Below are 18,264 nucleotides of genomic sequence, written 5' to 3'. Positions count from 1 at the left end.
GCAGATCATTGTGATGGTTTACATGATTCATTCCATTTGGTGACAAGCCAAATAATTAGGCGCAGGGAAAGGAAAAGTGCGACGAGTCCAAGCAGCCCAAGCCAAATCAAAATAATTGCACCAAACATGCCTAAAGCAGTTTGATCCCAAACAGGATTTGGAGTAACCATAAACGCACCATACAAGTAGGCTAAAGTGAGGCTGGAGAGAGTGATGCACATGCCTATTAACAACAGCCACGTGAAGAATCAGTGATTCATAGGAAACCCACTCACATGCAAAAGACAAACAGCTTGAGATGAAGCGAAACATAGTGTTTCAATTAGATGTGAAACTTACATTTCTCAATAGTTTATTGGAGGAAGAGGTGTATGTGTTGCAGCCACCAAGATTTGAGGTGAAAGGAAGAGAACATGCAATATACAAGTTAAGAAAAGCCTTGTATGGATTGAAACAAGCCCCTCAAGCTTGGAAGAAGAGAATGGATGCTTTCTTACACCAATAGGGGTTCTCAAAATGTTAAGTGGAGTTTGGGATATATGTGAAGATGAAGAATGATGTTGATTTGATTATGGTATGTTTGTATATGAAGACCTTCTTGTTACAGGCAATAATAGCTTTGAAATTGAGGAATTCAAGGGGGGAATGAAGTCAAAATTTGAAATGACTGACTTAGGAATTCTTAACTACTTCCTTGGTTTGGAGGTTGTTTATACGTACAAGTAAGGGTGTTTTTTGTATCAGAAAAAAATATATCTAGGAGGTGCTAAAGAGGTTCCATATGAAAAATTGCAATGAAGTAGTGACCCTAGTTGACACAAATGTGAAGTTGGTAAAGGAGAAATAGAAGTTTGTTGATGGCACATTGTACAAGCAGATTGTGGGATCACTGGGATTTTTGTGTAATAGTAGGCCTAACATCTGTTTTGAAGTTGGGTTGGTTAGTAGGTTCATGAGTGATCCAAGAGTCTCACACATGGTTGCTACCAAACGTACTATAAGGTACTTGAAGGGAACACAAAAGTATGGTCTATTATTTCCTAATAGAAAGGAGAAATGTGAGAGAAATTGAAGCATTTTTAGATTTTGACTAGCTAGTGTGGAGACAAGGTGGACAAAAAGAATACTTCTAGTTACTTGTTTCCTTTCTTGAGTGCACCAATTTTTTTGGTGTTCAAAGAAAAAAAGTGTGGTTGCTCTATCTTCTTGTGAGGCAGAGTATATAGCTTCTTCACAAGCAACATGTCAAATTTTATGGTTGGAATCACTACTTGAAGAGTTGAAGATTGAGTACAAGAAACCAATACAGCTGTTTGTTAACAAAAAGTCACCTATAAGCTTGGCTAAGAATCCAATTGCACATGGAAGAAACAAGCATATAGAGACTAAGTTTCATTTCTTGAGAGATCAAGTGAGCAAAGAAAAACTAAAGTTGGTTTATTGTTGTACGGAGTTACAGGTTGCAAATGTTTTTACTAAACCATTAAAGGCAGAAAGATTCAAGAAGTTAATGGAAATGCTAGGAGTTGTGTCCTTAGAACATTTGAATAATTAAAGGGAAGTGTTGAATATTATAATTCAAATGTATAGTCTATGTGTCTAGTCTTTACATATAGTTTGAAGGTTTAATCTATACATGTATCGTCTGATGGTATCATCTGATAGTATAGTCTAATGGTATAATTTATAGGTATCATTTGTATACCTTAGTTTGTTAGAGTTATATGTTTGTATCATTTGTCAATATACTCTATAAATACATGTTTGTATTACTGCTCATTAAGAAGAGGAATGGGTAATCATGTATAATACACAAGTGTGAGAATAAAGTTTTTCACTATTTAGTTTTCACTCTTTGTTCTCTGTTATGAGTATATTTGTTTCTATGCGTGTCATCTCCAACATATATGATATAAGATGATTGATTTTTTTGATTTTAAAAAAGAGAATTTTATTCGATTTGAAGGTTTATTTTGTCTATTTTTTTATAATTTTAAAATTGAATTCAAACCATTTGTTTTTACTTTGGTTGGACTATGTTCCATCTCGTTTGGATTAATTTTTGGATCTTATTTTAAAAACTGAACTAATTAAACTTCATTTCTTAAGATATTATTATTATACTTTGTTATTCGCCCCCTAATACTAAGTAGCTATCTCTTGAATTAAAAAAAAAAAAAAAGTTTAACAGAACCACTTATATTTTTATTCAACAGTGACCAATATATAGTTCAGCAATAGACTGAATTCTTTAACGGACATCAACCTCAGAGACTCTAATTAGAATTCGTAAGCTGAGCATCCACTCGACAAGCAAAATTCGGACACGGGTTATATATTTTACACTCATTTGTTTCATATACACTTTGGGACACTCATTAATAATAAAATAACAGCAAATTTTTAGTCAAGTAAATATTTTATTTTTAAAATATTAATTAAAAAATAAAATAAATAAAATTTAAAGAGTGATGAAGTATTTTGTCACTACTAGAAAAATGTCATTTTCCTGCAAATTTTCCTACAAAAAATATTCGTAGAAATTTTTTGCAAATTTTCTTGTAATAATAATTTCACAAAAATTTTACGAATTTATTTACAAAAAATAATTTACATATATTTCTTAGAATTTTCTTTTATGAAAAATAATCTACAAGAAATTTTTGCAAATTTTCCTATAATTTTAATGATCATAGAAAATTTTTTCCATGGTAAAAATTTGCAGAAAATATTGTAAGAATTATATTTTGTTTCTTGCAGATTTTCTTACAAAAATAAATTCGTAAGTAATGTTTACTAAATCGTAAAAAAATTTTACAGGTAACTTTTCTTGCAGATTTTCTTGCCAATTTTAATCCGCAGGAAAAATAAAAAATATTTAAATTTATAAGTTTAATATTTTAAAAAAACTTCAAGTCTCACATTGATTGAAAATAAAATAATTAAAAAGTATATAAGTTAGGACAACACTTACCTTACAAGTTGATTTGTATGGTTGAGTGTTAGACTTATAATATATAATCTTAGAATTTAAAAGATTAAGTATCACATATTGGAGGAGTGGAAACAAATACTTCGGATGAATTCATTGTGAACATTTGAAAGTTGAAGAATTATTGATAGAATTTGTAGTAATTGCTTTAATTTTTTTCGTAAAAAACATTCCTGCAGAATTTCTTGTGAAAAAATTCGCAGGAAACATTCCTGCAAATTTTTTTTTGCAGGAAACTTTCCTGTGAATTTTTTTTGCAACAAATTTCTTAGGAAATTTCTTACGAATTTTAATATTCACAAAAATATATTATCTACAAAGGTATTACCTGTAGAAAAATTTGTAGGAACAACGTTTTTTACGAATTAATTTTTATGAAAAATTCACTTAAAAAATCGCATATAATAAGAAAAATACTAATAGTGTATCTCGTAATGGATGTCTTGCAAACATTTTCCGTTGTATAGTCATGGTAAAGGATGGTACAAAGGACACAATATTATGATGTCAAAAATAATAGAAAATAAAACAAGATGAAGGGGCTGAGTTACTTTGCATTAAAGGGTATTTTCTTGTTTAAAATTACATATTCTCTCCAATTTAACTACTAAGCATTTATTTGATATTATTTTATATTTTTAATAATTATGTTATTGATATTATTTTATTTTTGATAATTATGTTAATCATGATGGTAGTAATTAATTATGTCAATTAATGATGATAATGATGTTGGTATCGCTGATGGTAACAATAATACTATTAGTGATGATTGTAGTATTGATAGTAGTGACAATATTAATAGTGACAGTAACAATGGCATTGGTAGTGACAACAATAGTTGTGACGATTGTGACAACGACAATGATAAATGACAACTATAATAGTAATATGTAGTTTTATTTACAATCTTTTAATATAAGTTGTTTTTTTAGTTTAAGGATTTTTGGTATTATACACACACATATAGATTCATTTAATGCAAGAGTAATTTTTGATAGACTTATTTTATTAAATAACTCATGTACTACCTCAAATCTGAATAATCCAATCATATTAAATTAAAAGTTCTTAATGTATTGATGAAATATACAAATTTTTAAAAAGATTGAAAATCATACGATACTTTGTTATATAAATTCAAATCAATATATAAAATATTTTTATGATTATTAATCAATTTGAATTAATAAAATAAAATATCAAATAATTTTTAAATTTTTTAAAATTTATAGATTTGATATATATATATATATATATATATATATATATATAGTATTCAATTAGAGCATGTCTTATTATGAGATATATGTGTGGAGTAAATCATAATTTTTAGATTGAAGATAAAAATAATTAATTATCAAGATTAAAACTCAAGTATAAACATTTCTTTACAAAATTATTATTATTATCTTTTCTACAAATATCAACATGTACCACTATCTATTATTGATGTTTTCATCATTGTTACTATTGTCACACCATTACTATCATTGTCATTAAGAACAGTGGTGGCGATGATAGTAACAAATTAATAACGGTGGCAGTGAGAATAATGGTGACAACGCCAATATTGGCATCGTTGCTACCGCCACCGTTATTGTCATCATTGATGTTGTCATCACCACCATTATTAACAACAATGGTAATAATGACGACAATGACAATAATAGTCATGATCATCGTGGTGTATCATTGTCACTACAAGAAAAATGTAAATTTCTGACGGAAAATTTCCGACGGATATGGATCCGTCGGAAATTTCCGACGGATTTATATTTTCGTCGGAAATTTCCGACAGAATTTTTTGTCGGAAATTTTCCGTCGAAAATTTCCGACGAAAATATAAATCCGTCGGAAATTTCCGATAGAAACTTTCCGACGGAAAATTTCGTTGGAAATTTCCGACGGAAAAATAAATCCGTCGGAAATTTCTGCCGGAAAATTTCCGACGGAATTATTCCGTCGGAAATCTTATTTTTAATTTCTTTTTTTAATTTCTTATTTTTAATTTATTATTTTTAATTTCTTATATATATTTGTAGTATTAAAAATTTTATATATCTTTTAAAGGTATAAATATATATTATAATTATTTATTACAAGTTTTTTATATCTACGATTAGTATTAAAGATGAAAATAAATTAGGTTATACTATATTTTATTATAATTTACTTGGTTTGAACCTAACTTTCTTTAAAAATATATATTTTAAGTGTGACTTATTTATCTATCATAGATAATTTTTAAATATTTGGGTAGAACTACAATTATATAGACTTTTATTTTATAATAATTTAACACTATTAAAAATATAAAAATCTATATGTTAAATTTATAAAAATAAAGTTTAATTTATTTATGATATAAATCTGTTTTTAATATCTAATATATATTTTTAGATGATAATTTATTTTAAAATATATCTTATAATAACAATTCTAAATAGAATATAAATCTTATGATTTTTCTTATTTTGATTTTTTTAATCAATGTATACAATTTTACAATTTTGATTTTTTCAATCAACGTATACAATAAATAAAAAACACAAAAGAAAAACATGCATGCTACAAATTTTATTTTATCAAAAAATTATTTGTTTTAATATATTACATTATATATGTGAATATTAAGACATATATATATATATACATATATATTATAATTAAACTTTTTTTAAAAATTAATTCATTATTAAGAAATTTTTTTTATCACATGAGAATTAATTTCCTTCAAAAATTTGACAGATATCAAATAAATAAACATTTTTTCTGAATCTATATATTTATTTTATTAGAATATAATTTTTATTTTTTAAAATATATTATTTTTTTAGATAAAAAATTATGTATATGTCAAATAGTAGTGAGGGCAAGTGCCTCACTATTCCAAACGTGCAGCTGTCGCTGTATATATATGTATGTGTATATATATATATATATAATATAAGGGGTTATAATTATATCGGTGTAACTTTTACTAAGTATTATGCCGCTCTATAACTTTATATTAAATGTGAATTTTGTAAATCCAACCGTTAAATTGAAAGTTCATATCACTTTATACGTGTATATCAAGTTTTGTTAAAATTGAACAACAACTGGAAGATAATCCAAGTGTTCATATTTTAGTGTATTTTGAAATGAATATATTACATCAATTTTGTTTTATAAAAATGAAGTATCAAATCATCTTGGATTAATATAAAGTTTTGTATATATAATCTATAAGAGATATGAACTTTCAATCTAACAGTTGGATTTACCAAATTCACATTTAATATAAAGTTATTGAGCGGTGTAATACATTGTAAAAGTCGCATTTAATATATATATATATATATATATATATATATATATATATATATATATATATATATATATATATATATATATATATATGAGGGGGGTTATAATTACAATGGTATAAATTTTACTAAGTGTTACACCGCTCAATAACTTTATATTAAATGTGAATTTTGTAAATTCAACCGTTAAATTGAAAATATTTTACTCTTAAATCATATATATATATATAGACACACACACACACACACACACACATATATATATATATATATATATATATATATATATATATATATATATATATATACATGAGAGGAGCTATAATTACAATGGTATTAATTTTACTAAGTGTTACACCGCTCAATAACTTTATATTAAATGTGAATTTTGTAAATTTAATCGTTCAATTGAAAATCTTTTACTCTTAAATCATATATAAAAAATGTTATATTAATCGAAGATGATTTTTTATAAAATAAAATTAAATCTGTCGAAAAATTTATATTTTTGATGAGAAAATTTTTGTAAAAAAAGTTATATTATTGATAGAATATTTCAGACAAATTTATATTTGTCGAAAATGTAAGAACTGATTTTAAATTTGATATGAAAATATTATGATATAATTAGATAAGATTTTAAGTTAGTATTTTATTAATGGTTGATAATTAAAAAATAAAACATGGATAAATACATTATTTGAATTTTATATGTTTGATTTAAGATAACTTACAAAATAACTCTTGGTAAAGTTATTCCGCTCAATAACTCATGGTGTGTTGAATTTCATCGATCCAATTAATTGTTAAATTAAAAGTTATTAAATTTTACTAATAATTAATATAAAAAATTAATTAGTTTTGGAATAAATTATTTGCTAATTAACAATATAATTGAAATATTAATTATTTTAAATTATTTAACTAAAATCTTATTGACAATTTACTATATGATCTTAATATTTTTGTATAACTAATATCTGGTTTTAAATTTGATATGAAAATATTATATATAATTAGATAAGATTTTAAGTTAGTATTTTATTAATAGTTGATAATTAGAAAAAAAAAGGATAAATACATTTTTTAAATTTTATATGTTTGATTTAAGGTAAATAAATATATTAAATTAATTAATAATTTATTTAAAATATTAAAATTTAATTTATAAGTATGTAATAAATAAATATTTATAATTTTATAAATTATATTATCATTATAAATTATAAAATTAAATAATTTAAATTATAATTTTAAATAAAAGTAAGTAGATGTTAATTATAAAAGTAAGTACATATAAATAAAGAATAATTAAATATATTATTATTATTATTATTATTATTATTATTATTATTATTCGTAATATAAAATTATTATATATTATTATTATAGTACAAATATGAGATTGTATATTTGAGGATGACTTAAATGAATTAATTTATACAAGTTATACTGACAACATACATAGACATTTCGGTAGCTTACTTATCAGAACTTCACAGTTAAGCGTGCTTGACCTGGAGTAGTACTGGGATGGGTGACCTTCTGGGAAGTCTCCCAGAAATTGCACAAGTAAGAATAAAACACGCTAAACAGTGAAATATTGTGAAATAGAACCCTTGAGAAGCCAAATATGAGAGTTGTTACATTAATAAATTTATTAAAATTAAAAAAAAATTATAATTTCCGACGGATTTTTCCGTCGGAAAATTTGACAACAATTTCCGACGGATTTTTCCGTCAGAAATTTTGACAGCAATTTCCGACGGATTTTGCTTTTTCCTTTAATAAAGCAAAATATTACGGACATGTGATGTTGATAATTTTTTAAAGGATAATAGTAATATTTTATAATAAAAAAAATGTCTATAATTGAATTTTAATTTTGATTTATTAATTATTTTTATTAATAATTTAAAAATTATGAATTCTCGCAATAACGCATGTTCTTAGTGTATGTAATAGAAAATTATGAAGAATGAAACCAAGACAAAGTCTAGACTTGGAAATAACAAAATTCATATATTTCCATCAAATCATTATACAATATTGTGTATATAGTTGAAAATTAAATAAATTAAATGATATAATTGCATAATTGATGAGAATGAAATGCATAGAAACACACATTTATAACAGACAAAGTGAAAACTGAGTAAAAAAAAATTGTATTCTCATACTTGTACATTAAACATGACTACTATTACTCTTATTAATAAGTAATAATACAAACATGTATTTATAAAATACATTGATAAATGATACAAGCATATGATATTTATAAACTAAGGTATACAGATAATATTATTATTTATCAGACTATACTATCAGATAATATCATCAAACTATACCATTAGAGGATGTCATTAGACAATATAAGTATAAACTAAACTTTCAGACTATATGTATAAACTAAACACAGATTATATGATACATAAAGACTATACATTTGAATTACATTACTCAACCATAACAAGGTACAACACTGGGGAAGTAATTAGAGTTTCACATGCGAGATGAGGTAGCTAGCACAAAAGCAGATCATTATGGTTTACTTGATTCATTCCATTTGGTGAAAAGCTAAACAATTAGGCGGAAGGAAAGGAAAAGTGCGATGAGTCCAAGCAGCCCAAGCCAAATCAAAATAATTGCAGCAAACATGCCTAAAGCAGTTTCAGCCCAAACGGGATTTGGAGTAATCATAAACGCACCATACAAGTAGGCTAAAGTGAGGCTGGAGAGAGTGATGCACATGCCTATTAACAACAGCCAGGTGAAGAATCGGTGATTCATAGGAAACCCACTCACAAGCAAAAGACAAACAGCTTGAGATGAAGCGAAACATAAAGTGTTGCAAAAAAGGTATCTCTCATATGTGTCTGGGTATATAACAGCTAGGACAGATTCTCCGGGACATGGATTCGTGTCTGAACTGTTATGACATAGAACATCATCACTGTCATCTGATGCTGGTCTAACACCACCTGGTGGATTAAGAGCACTTTGAAATGTTATTGTGGCTATTACTGTAGCCACCAAACTTAGCATCCCTCTCATGTCCTTCAACCATTCATTTTTATTCTTGTGTGCCATCCAATTCCTTATAACTTTTAAAACTTTTCTCCATCCTTTCTTCTCTTCTCTCGGCTGCTTAATTTCATTCATTTTAATCTCTTCTACCTTCAACGAAATTAACAAGCACTAGTCACAACTAAATTTACATAAAGCACCGTAATTAACAATCACATCTGCATGTAATGTTTATTCCTTCTAATTATTGGATGAATGTTTATTCACATTCAACGGATGAAATGTTTATTCCTTCTCAAAGGAAATCATTAAATTTCATACACCCTCACTCACCCTAATTGGATCTTAACCATCCACTTATACAATGACCAGCTAGTTTATAACAATCTTTAAAAATGAAAAGTAAAACAGAATTATCTAATGGTGTGTTTGGATGAAGAATTTTACAAATTCAAGGAATTTTAAATTCTTGGTATTTGAATTACTTTGATTTCAATTTTCGTCATTCTTAAAATATTTTGTTTGGATAAGTCAATTCAAATTTCTCAAATTTTAAATTTATGGGTTAAATATGATAATTTGATTCTACCATGATAAATTTGATTTTAAAAATATATTTATATGTTGAGATTCTTAAATTAAATTTTATAAAATTAAATATTAACTAATTTTTAAATATTTAATAATTTTAAAAATTAATATTAGATAATATTTAATAATTTTAAAAATATTTTTAAATATTCAGTAATTAAAAATATGAAGAGATATGAGATAAGATAAAATATATAAGTGAAATATGAAGGAAAAAAAATATGAGGAATTTCAAATTCTTACTTTTTTGGGAGAATTTGAAATTCTACTATTTCAAGGAATTTCACAAATGCTTGAATTTCAAATTCTTTATAAATTCTCCATCCAAACAAGGTATTTCACCTCAAAGAATTTGAAATTCTTCAAATAAATGAATTACTCCATTTAAATTCCCCATCCAAACACACTATAAAGCTTTATAAAATCTTTAAAAAGTGTAAAACCATTTTTTATGAAGCAAAAATGAGAATGAAACTTGCTTTAAACAGATACTTAATTATAAATATAATGCAAAACATGAAAACATGTACATGTACATACAAATAAAAAAGAATATATTTAATTCAAAAGTAATGAAATATAAATTAAAGCATAAATATTTAACTGTTTAAAACGTTCAATTTTAAGCATGAATTTAATTATTAGTTGATGAAAAATTAGTTACTATATTTTTTTTCCATGGAAATTAATTAGTTAGTATATCATTTGCAAAGAGAGATGATATTTGTACAACAAAAGGAGAAAAGAGAGAGAAATTTGAAAACTAATAAATTATGTGATAGAAAAAAATAATTACAAATATAATATATTGTTGTATGTGAACTATTATTCTTAATATATATATATATATATATATATATATATGAAAAGGGTTCAAAACCACATTGATGCTTATCGTTAATTAATTGAAAGTATATGAGTAATATTGCTTCCAGAATTAGAGAAGGTAAATTATACTGTAATTGATTAACTAATTGAAAAAGGTACTATTAATTAGATTTGATATACAAACTCAGAAGACTCCTAGCACAAAATGAAAAAATAAAATAACTACGTGCAGGGACGGAGCCAGGATTTCAATACTGGGGGGGCCGAGAATTGGAATGATCAAATGAGGCGCTACATTTTTTTAAAAAAAAAAAAATTCCAAAGTGATACCACATAGCAGGCCGTACCAGAAGTCCAAAAGTTGAATAAAAAAATAAATTTGGGTTATTCATTTAATTATACATATGAGTTTATATTAAAAATAGGGGGTGCCATATAGTAATATATATGTATATAAAAAAAAATTAAAATTTGTTGGGGGGCCGTGGCACCCGTAGGTCCCCCCTTGGCTCCGTCCTTGACTACGTGGTTATATAGGGATATGATATAAGTTATCGTTTTGTTGCTTCTAAAGTCATTGATACCGAATGGTAACGTTAGCTTTGGGACGATGACGAATATCTAGTAACGGTGCTTGTGATACTATTTTAAAGTCATTCAAATTAAATAAGAAAATTAAGTGTGGTATAATTTAGTTTAATTTAAATGAATTATAAAATTTGAATAAAATGAAACTAACTTTTGCAATTTGATATAGCTTGATTTTTTATTTTTAAAATTTGTTATTTAAAATTAAAAATATATAATATTATCTTAATTGTTTAAGATCATACATAAAAAATAAAATAAAAAATATTAAAATATTTCGATCATTTAATATATTAGACACTAATTTTTATTTTATTATTTTAATAAAAATATCTTTTAATACCGTTTTAGTTAAGATATTAAATATTCTTTCATATATATAATTTGTCACTTTAAAACAAATTATTTTAAAAAATTATAAATAATTCATAATTTTTCAGTCTAAAATTCAGCTTAGTAATTTATAATTTTATAAAATATCTTTTAAATATTATAATTTATATTTGGAGAGAGAGAAAATTTTAATAACTTACAATTTTAAAAAAAATCATTTTATATTGTGTCAATCTTTTATATCTACACTTTGCATTTAAAAAAAACATTTACAAATAAATGGGATTTAGTTTGGTTTGGAACAACTTGAAATTTTAATTTGAAAACTGAACCAACTCATGCAATTTTGGAAATTTAAAAATTGAACCAAACAGGTAATTTAAAATTTTCAATCGATTTTTAATATTTTAGATTGATTTACAATTTTTCATTTTTCATTTGAGTTGTCAACCAGTAACTTTAATATATAAATTCAAGTAAATAAATCTATGTCATTTAATAAGAACTACATATATAAAATCCATCTGATAAAAAATAAATGTGTTATAAATATTAAAGAATGTATTTTTTTTACACCAATTAAAGAATATGTATTATCAATGTAGGGCTGATCTAACATATTTTTTCTATCTAAAGAAAATTTTGACTTGAGATTTTTATAAAATTTACTGAACTAATAAAAAATTGGATTCTTATAAAAAAAATAATAAAATAGTTTTTTTTTTTCAAATTTTAAAAATTAAACCCTATTCCCAAAGCGATTTCTGTTCAAAAAAACTTTAACCCTCATAATATTTATAATTTAATTTAATACTTAATTTTAAAAATTATATTTATTTTTTTCCATTATTAAATTTTAAGTTTATAAATTTAAATATTAATCCTATTATATGTGTAGATTTAATATAATATTTCTCTTTTAAACTTTGCATCTACAAAGTGATATATCTATATGTGTGTTTGTAAACTTATTTTATTTGCATCTTGAGTGAAACTTCTATAACAAAGTTATGAAAAATAATCGTCTCTCATTCTATTGATCAATAGGTAATTATATACAAGTATACAGGCTAAATTATCTCCCTCATATCTTTGATATGATTTGGCAATATTCTGCAATAAAGGAGAATTAAAATCAACAAAATATACGCCAAATTAAATATTCTAATTGAGGAAATAATCTCAAGAATTATGCATGAGAGCATAACCCGTATATCATATCCCATATTACCCTCCCTCAAGGTGGAGCATGAGGATTACGAATGCCCAGCTTGTTAAGTAGAGTCTGAAATTGATGTCGTCCCAAGGCTTTTGTAAGGATGTCGGCAAGTTGCACTTGTGTCGGAACATATGATGGTTGAATGGTGCCTTGGAGTATCTCATTACGAATGAAATGACAATCCACTTCAATATGCTTTGTCCGTTCATGGAAAACTGGATTTTTCGCTATATGCAAAGTAGCCTGACTATCACAGTGGACGTGCATAGGTCCTTTATGAGAAATGCCTAAATCAGCCAGTAAGCTCCGGAGCCACTTAAGTTCACAACAAGTAGTAGCCATAGAACGGTATTCTGCTTCAGCAGATGAACGAGAGACAGTATGTTGTTTCTTGGTTTTCCAAGATATAGGAGAGTGACCCAAGAACACAACCCACCCAGTAGTTGAACGCCGAGTTAATGGACATCCGACCCAGTCGGAATCACACCATCCATGTAGTTGGAAATCAGATGTGCTTTTGAGGAGAATTCCTTGCCCAGGACTTCCTTTGAGGTATCTCACAATTCGAATGGCTGCATTCCAATGTTCTTCACGCGGTTGTTGCATGAATTGCGACAAGGTATGAACACAGTAGGACAATTCCGGTCTGGTAAAACACAAGTATATGAGGCGCCCAACAAGGCGTCGATACCTGTCAGGTTGATCAATGTAGCGTCCAGTGGCGAGTCCAAGTTGATGATTCTGCTCAAGAGGTGTAGCCACGGGCTGTGCACCAAGCAGGCCTGCTTCTTGAATGATGTCTAATACATATTTACGTTGACACAAAAATATTCCACTTGAATTCCTTGCAACTTCTACTCCCAAAAAATATTTTAAATGTCCCAAGTCTTTCATGTGAAAGCACTTGCTAAGATATTCTTTAAAGCGTTGAATTGCAGCGGAATCGTTCCCACATATGATTAAATCATCTACATATACCAGAACCATCATTTGCACTCCATGGGCAAGAAGAGTAAAGAGTGAGTGGTCACAACCTGATTGACGGAATCCAAAGTTTATCAAAGCAGATGATAATTTGGCAAACCAACAACGAGGGGCTTGCTTCAAACCGTATAAAGACTTTTTCAATTTACAAACATGGTTCGGTTGAGAAGCATGAAAGCCCGGAGGAAGCTTCATGTAGACATCTTCATGTAAATCACCATGAAGGAAAGCATTGTGGACGTCCATTTGATGCAATTCCCACTTCTTTGTCGCTGCAACAGCAAGAACAAGGCGAACCGTAACCATTTTGACAACAGGGGCAAATGTCTCAGTATAGTCAACCCCTTCTTTTTGATGATTCCCAAGAATAACCAGTCTCGCCTTGTATCGCTCTATCGTGCCATCTGAATTATGCTTGATCTTGTATACCCATTTACAACCAAGAGGTTTCTTCCCATCCGGTAGAGTTTCTAGAGACCATGTTCCATTGGCTTCTAGTGCATGAAGTTCTTGCTGCATTGCAAGCCTCCATTTGGCATCTTGCACTGCTTCAGCATAATGAATGGGTTCTTGGGCTAGAGTAATAGCAGCAACAAACCTGCAATGCTTTTCAGAGAAATTTTCACAACTTATATAGTGAGATATAGGATAGGGAGTACCTGAAGAATACTGTGAAGTGGATTGACTTGGAGATGGACTTAACTTCTTTATGGTGTGAGTTACATACTCACGTAGCTTCACGGAAGGCAATTTGGTACGATGACCTCTTCCTAGTTCCTCCAAACTGCTTTGACGAACAAGCTCTAGTGAGTCAACATTAGGAGTTGGATTATTTCCTTCTTCTACGAGCTCATCACTTCTCTCACTGTCTAAGGCAACAGTTCCCTCCCTCACTTCAGAACCTACAACTACCTCATTGAGTGTATTTTCTCCCATCCTTGTGTCATTATCCAAATCATTATCATCATCATTATCCAATGTATCGTTCATTAACGACGAATCCACAGATAAATCATATTTGACCCCAGCTGTAGGTGTGAAAGGAAATTCCGTTTCAAAGAACTCAACATCACGAGACACAAAATAGCATTGAGTATCTAAATCAAATAATTTCCAACCCTTCTTCCCATAGGGGTAACCCACAAAGATACACTTTCGACTTCGACTAGCAAACTTATCACCATGTCTATCTAGTTGTGTGCATAGCATAAACAACCAAAAACTTTTAAATGCTCATACATGGGAGCTTGACCATACAACATCTCATACGGTGTTTTTCCAGACAACACTGGAGTGGGAGTACGATTAATCAAGTATCCAGCTGTTAAGACACACTCACCCCAAAAAGAAATAGGGAGATTACCTTGAAATCGTAGAGCACGAGCAACATTAAGAATGTGTCTATGCTTTCTTTCTACTCTTCCGTTTTGTTGTGGGGTTCCTGGACAAGATGTTTGAAATACTATCCCGTGTTCATGAAAGTAGTTTCTCAAACATGTAAATTCAGTACCATTATCGCTACGTAGCACTTTAATCTGTTTACCAAATTGTCTTTCTATTAATGCAAAGAAATTCAGCAATGTACGTGACACTTCTCTTTTATCAGAAATCAAATAAATCCAAATAGCACGAGAAAAATCATCCATTATTGTCAAAAAATATAAAGCACCACAAGAAGAGGGGGTTCTATAGGGCCCCCACAAATCACAGTGTATTAATTCAAAACTATCACTAGCATTATTTGTACTTAATGGAAAGACATCTCTAGTTTGCTTAGCCCGTAAACATACATCACATGGTTTGTTCTTTAAAATACTGTTATCACACCTCATGTTGGAAGCTAATTTAGTGACCTTGAAAGAAGGGTGCCCCATGCGTTGATGCCATAGATTAAGTTCGCAAGTTCCATTAGCTTTGTGTGCTTTCTCACTTCGGATTCCTTTAAAGAAGTAAAGTCCATCTCGTTGTTCACCCACTCCAATCAGCATCTTCGAAGTGCAATCCTGCATAACACATAAGTTGTTAGTGAAATAGACAACACAATTTGTTTCATTTTTCAATTGAGAAATAGACAACAGGTTGCAACTCAATGTTGGCACATAAAGCACATTTTCCACTTTCAATCCTCCATCAAGTGTCACTGTCCCTTCTTTTTTTGCCATCAGTTGTTTTCCATCTGGAAGTCTCACTGGACACCCAATTACGTCTCTCAGCCCACATAATAAACTCAAGTTTCCTGTCATGTGGCTAGAGGCTCCTGTGTCTATGATCCACTCACTATGTTTACCTGTCATTTTGTCACTTGTGGTTCCTTTGTGATTGTTCAACAAATCCTTTAGAGTTTTCCATTGTTCAGATCTTAGTCCACTCAATGCATTTTCATTAGTCCCATTGGTTTCTCCATTCACTTGCATTGCATTTGCTTGAAAACCTCCATTCAAATTTCCTGAATTATCTTTTGCATGCAAGTCATATGGTGAAGGTATCTTTTTCACCAATTTGGTCTTCTTCTCGATCTCAGCTTTATCCATGAGAAGAGTTTTGTCACACGTTCTCACCGAGACTTTATACGCTCTGATACCATAACAAAGTTATGAAAAATAATCGTCTCTCATTCTATTGATCAATAGGTAATTATATACAAGTATACAGGCTAAATTATCTCCCTCATATCTTTGATATGATTTGGCAATATTCTGTAATAAAGGAGAATTAAAACCAACAAAATATACGCCAAATTAAATATTCTAATTGAGGAAATAATCTCAAGAATTATGCATGAGAGCATAACCCGTATATCATATCCCATATTATTCTATAATATAATTTTGAGAGTTAAAAATTTTTTAAATAAAAAAATCTAAACAGAAGGTGTTTGTTATTCAAAAAATTTTAACAAAAAATGTTTGGGGTAGACGTTTTTAGTTAAACTGACCCATGATGGGACGTAAAAAGAAAATGTCTCGCCTTGGATGTTTTATGTTCAAATATTTTATAAAACATTATCCTCTAGAGATATTTTCTTTAATATGATACTACAAGAAATGTTACATATAGTGACATACAAAAATTGTCACTATAGGTACAATATATGTAGGTATATGTCTATTTGACATATAGTTCCACACAATTTTAATGTTGATTTTGAATGAGATTTAACAACATATTTTATGTGTCATTATAACTTATACCTACACTTTTTAATAATATATCAACATATATTGTAGTTATTATGTGGGTAAAAGTAATTTTTAGTGACATGTATAATGTTATTATAGGGGCTGATTGACCATTGTAGGGAAATTTGAGAAATTAATTACCTAAATGGGGCTGTTTTGAAACTATTTACGCCTTTGGGGTACTTTACAACAGTGTCGCTATGGCCCATAGCGACACCATTGCCACGTGTCCTTTTTTTAATTTTTAGAAGCCATGAACGCCATATTGTAAAAGTCACTACAGGCCTACAGCCGGTAGCACCTCCAACAAAGTCGCTATAGGCTATAACGACACAAAACAGCTTCAAAGAAGTCGTTGTAGGCTACAACTCCACCAATTAAATATTTTTTTAAAAAATAATTTACTTAAAATTTTCGTATATAAATTTTTTGAACAAATGTAATTAATTATAAATTTTTTGTAGTATAAATATAATTTAAAAAATAATAAATATTTTTAGCAACACAAATTATTTATATAAATAGAAATAGCATTAAAAAAATAAAGAAAAATGAAGTCGTTATGGCCTGTAGCGCCACAATGTCGCTACAGGCCATAGCGACTCTAGTATATTATTAAAAAAAACAAATTTTTAATAGATATTTTATTTAAAAATTGTGTATAGTGTATAATAAAAAATGAAAAAAAAAAAGAAATTTTTTTAGGGATAAAATTTATTTATATAAGTTGAAATAGCATAAAAATAAAAATATGAAAATATATTAAAATAAAATAATTAATAAACTGAAGAAAAAAAATGTTTAAAAAAGTAATTAAAATATATAAATTAAAATTAATATATTAAATAAAGGATTTGAATGAAAAAAATTGAAAAAACAGAAATATAAAATTAATATTTAAAATAAATTGATAATATAATAAATTTTAAAAATAATAGCATGTCGTTATGGCCTATAGCGATTTTGTGTCGCTATAGGCCATAGCGCCTCGTATGCCAGTTGGAAAAAATTTATGCATGCAAAAAGGGATGATTTCTGTGTACAGTCATAATAGTTGGTACTTGATTTGTGGACGGAACTGCCTTTTTTCTTGTGATCGTGATTAATGCTACATGTACTATTCGTACCGCTATGCCGAGCTCAAGCTCGGCATCTCAACGCGGCGTGACCTCGGACACGTGCTAGGCCACGTCAGCCCGACATCCAAAT

At 28.1% G+C, this 18,264-nt stretch overlaps 1 protein-coding gene across 1 annotated transcript; it reads right to left on the bottom strand.

The window, feature by feature from the left end:
• On the bottom strand, positions 1-16,363 carry LOC109802613 (uncharacterized). Its single transcript, XM_083074804.1, has 4 exons — positions 16,164-16,363; positions 14,727-15,879; positions 9,060-9,445; positions 1-223 (listed from the first exon to the last, which is right to left on the bottom strand). Exons 2-4 carry the CDS (start codon positions 15,083-15,085, stop codon positions 6-8), a joined length of 963 nt encoding a protein of 320 aa, XP_082930930.1. The 5' UTR covers positions 15,086-15,879; positions 16,164-16,363; the 3' UTR covers positions 1-5.
• Positions 16,364-18,264: the final 1,901 nt, after the last annotated feature.

The sequence above is a fragment of the Cajanus cajan genome, chromosome 5, assembly GCF_000230855.2.
Source record: "Cajanus cajan strain Asha chromosome 5, NIPB_CcT2T_4, whole genome shotgun sequence".
Classification (NCBI taxonomy): Eukaryota; Viridiplantae; Streptophyta; class Magnoliopsida; order Fabales; family Fabaceae; genus Cajanus; species Cajanus cajan.
The sequence above is the reverse complement of the archived record's forward strand: the minus strand, read 5'-3'. Positions and strand labels throughout refer to the sequence as shown.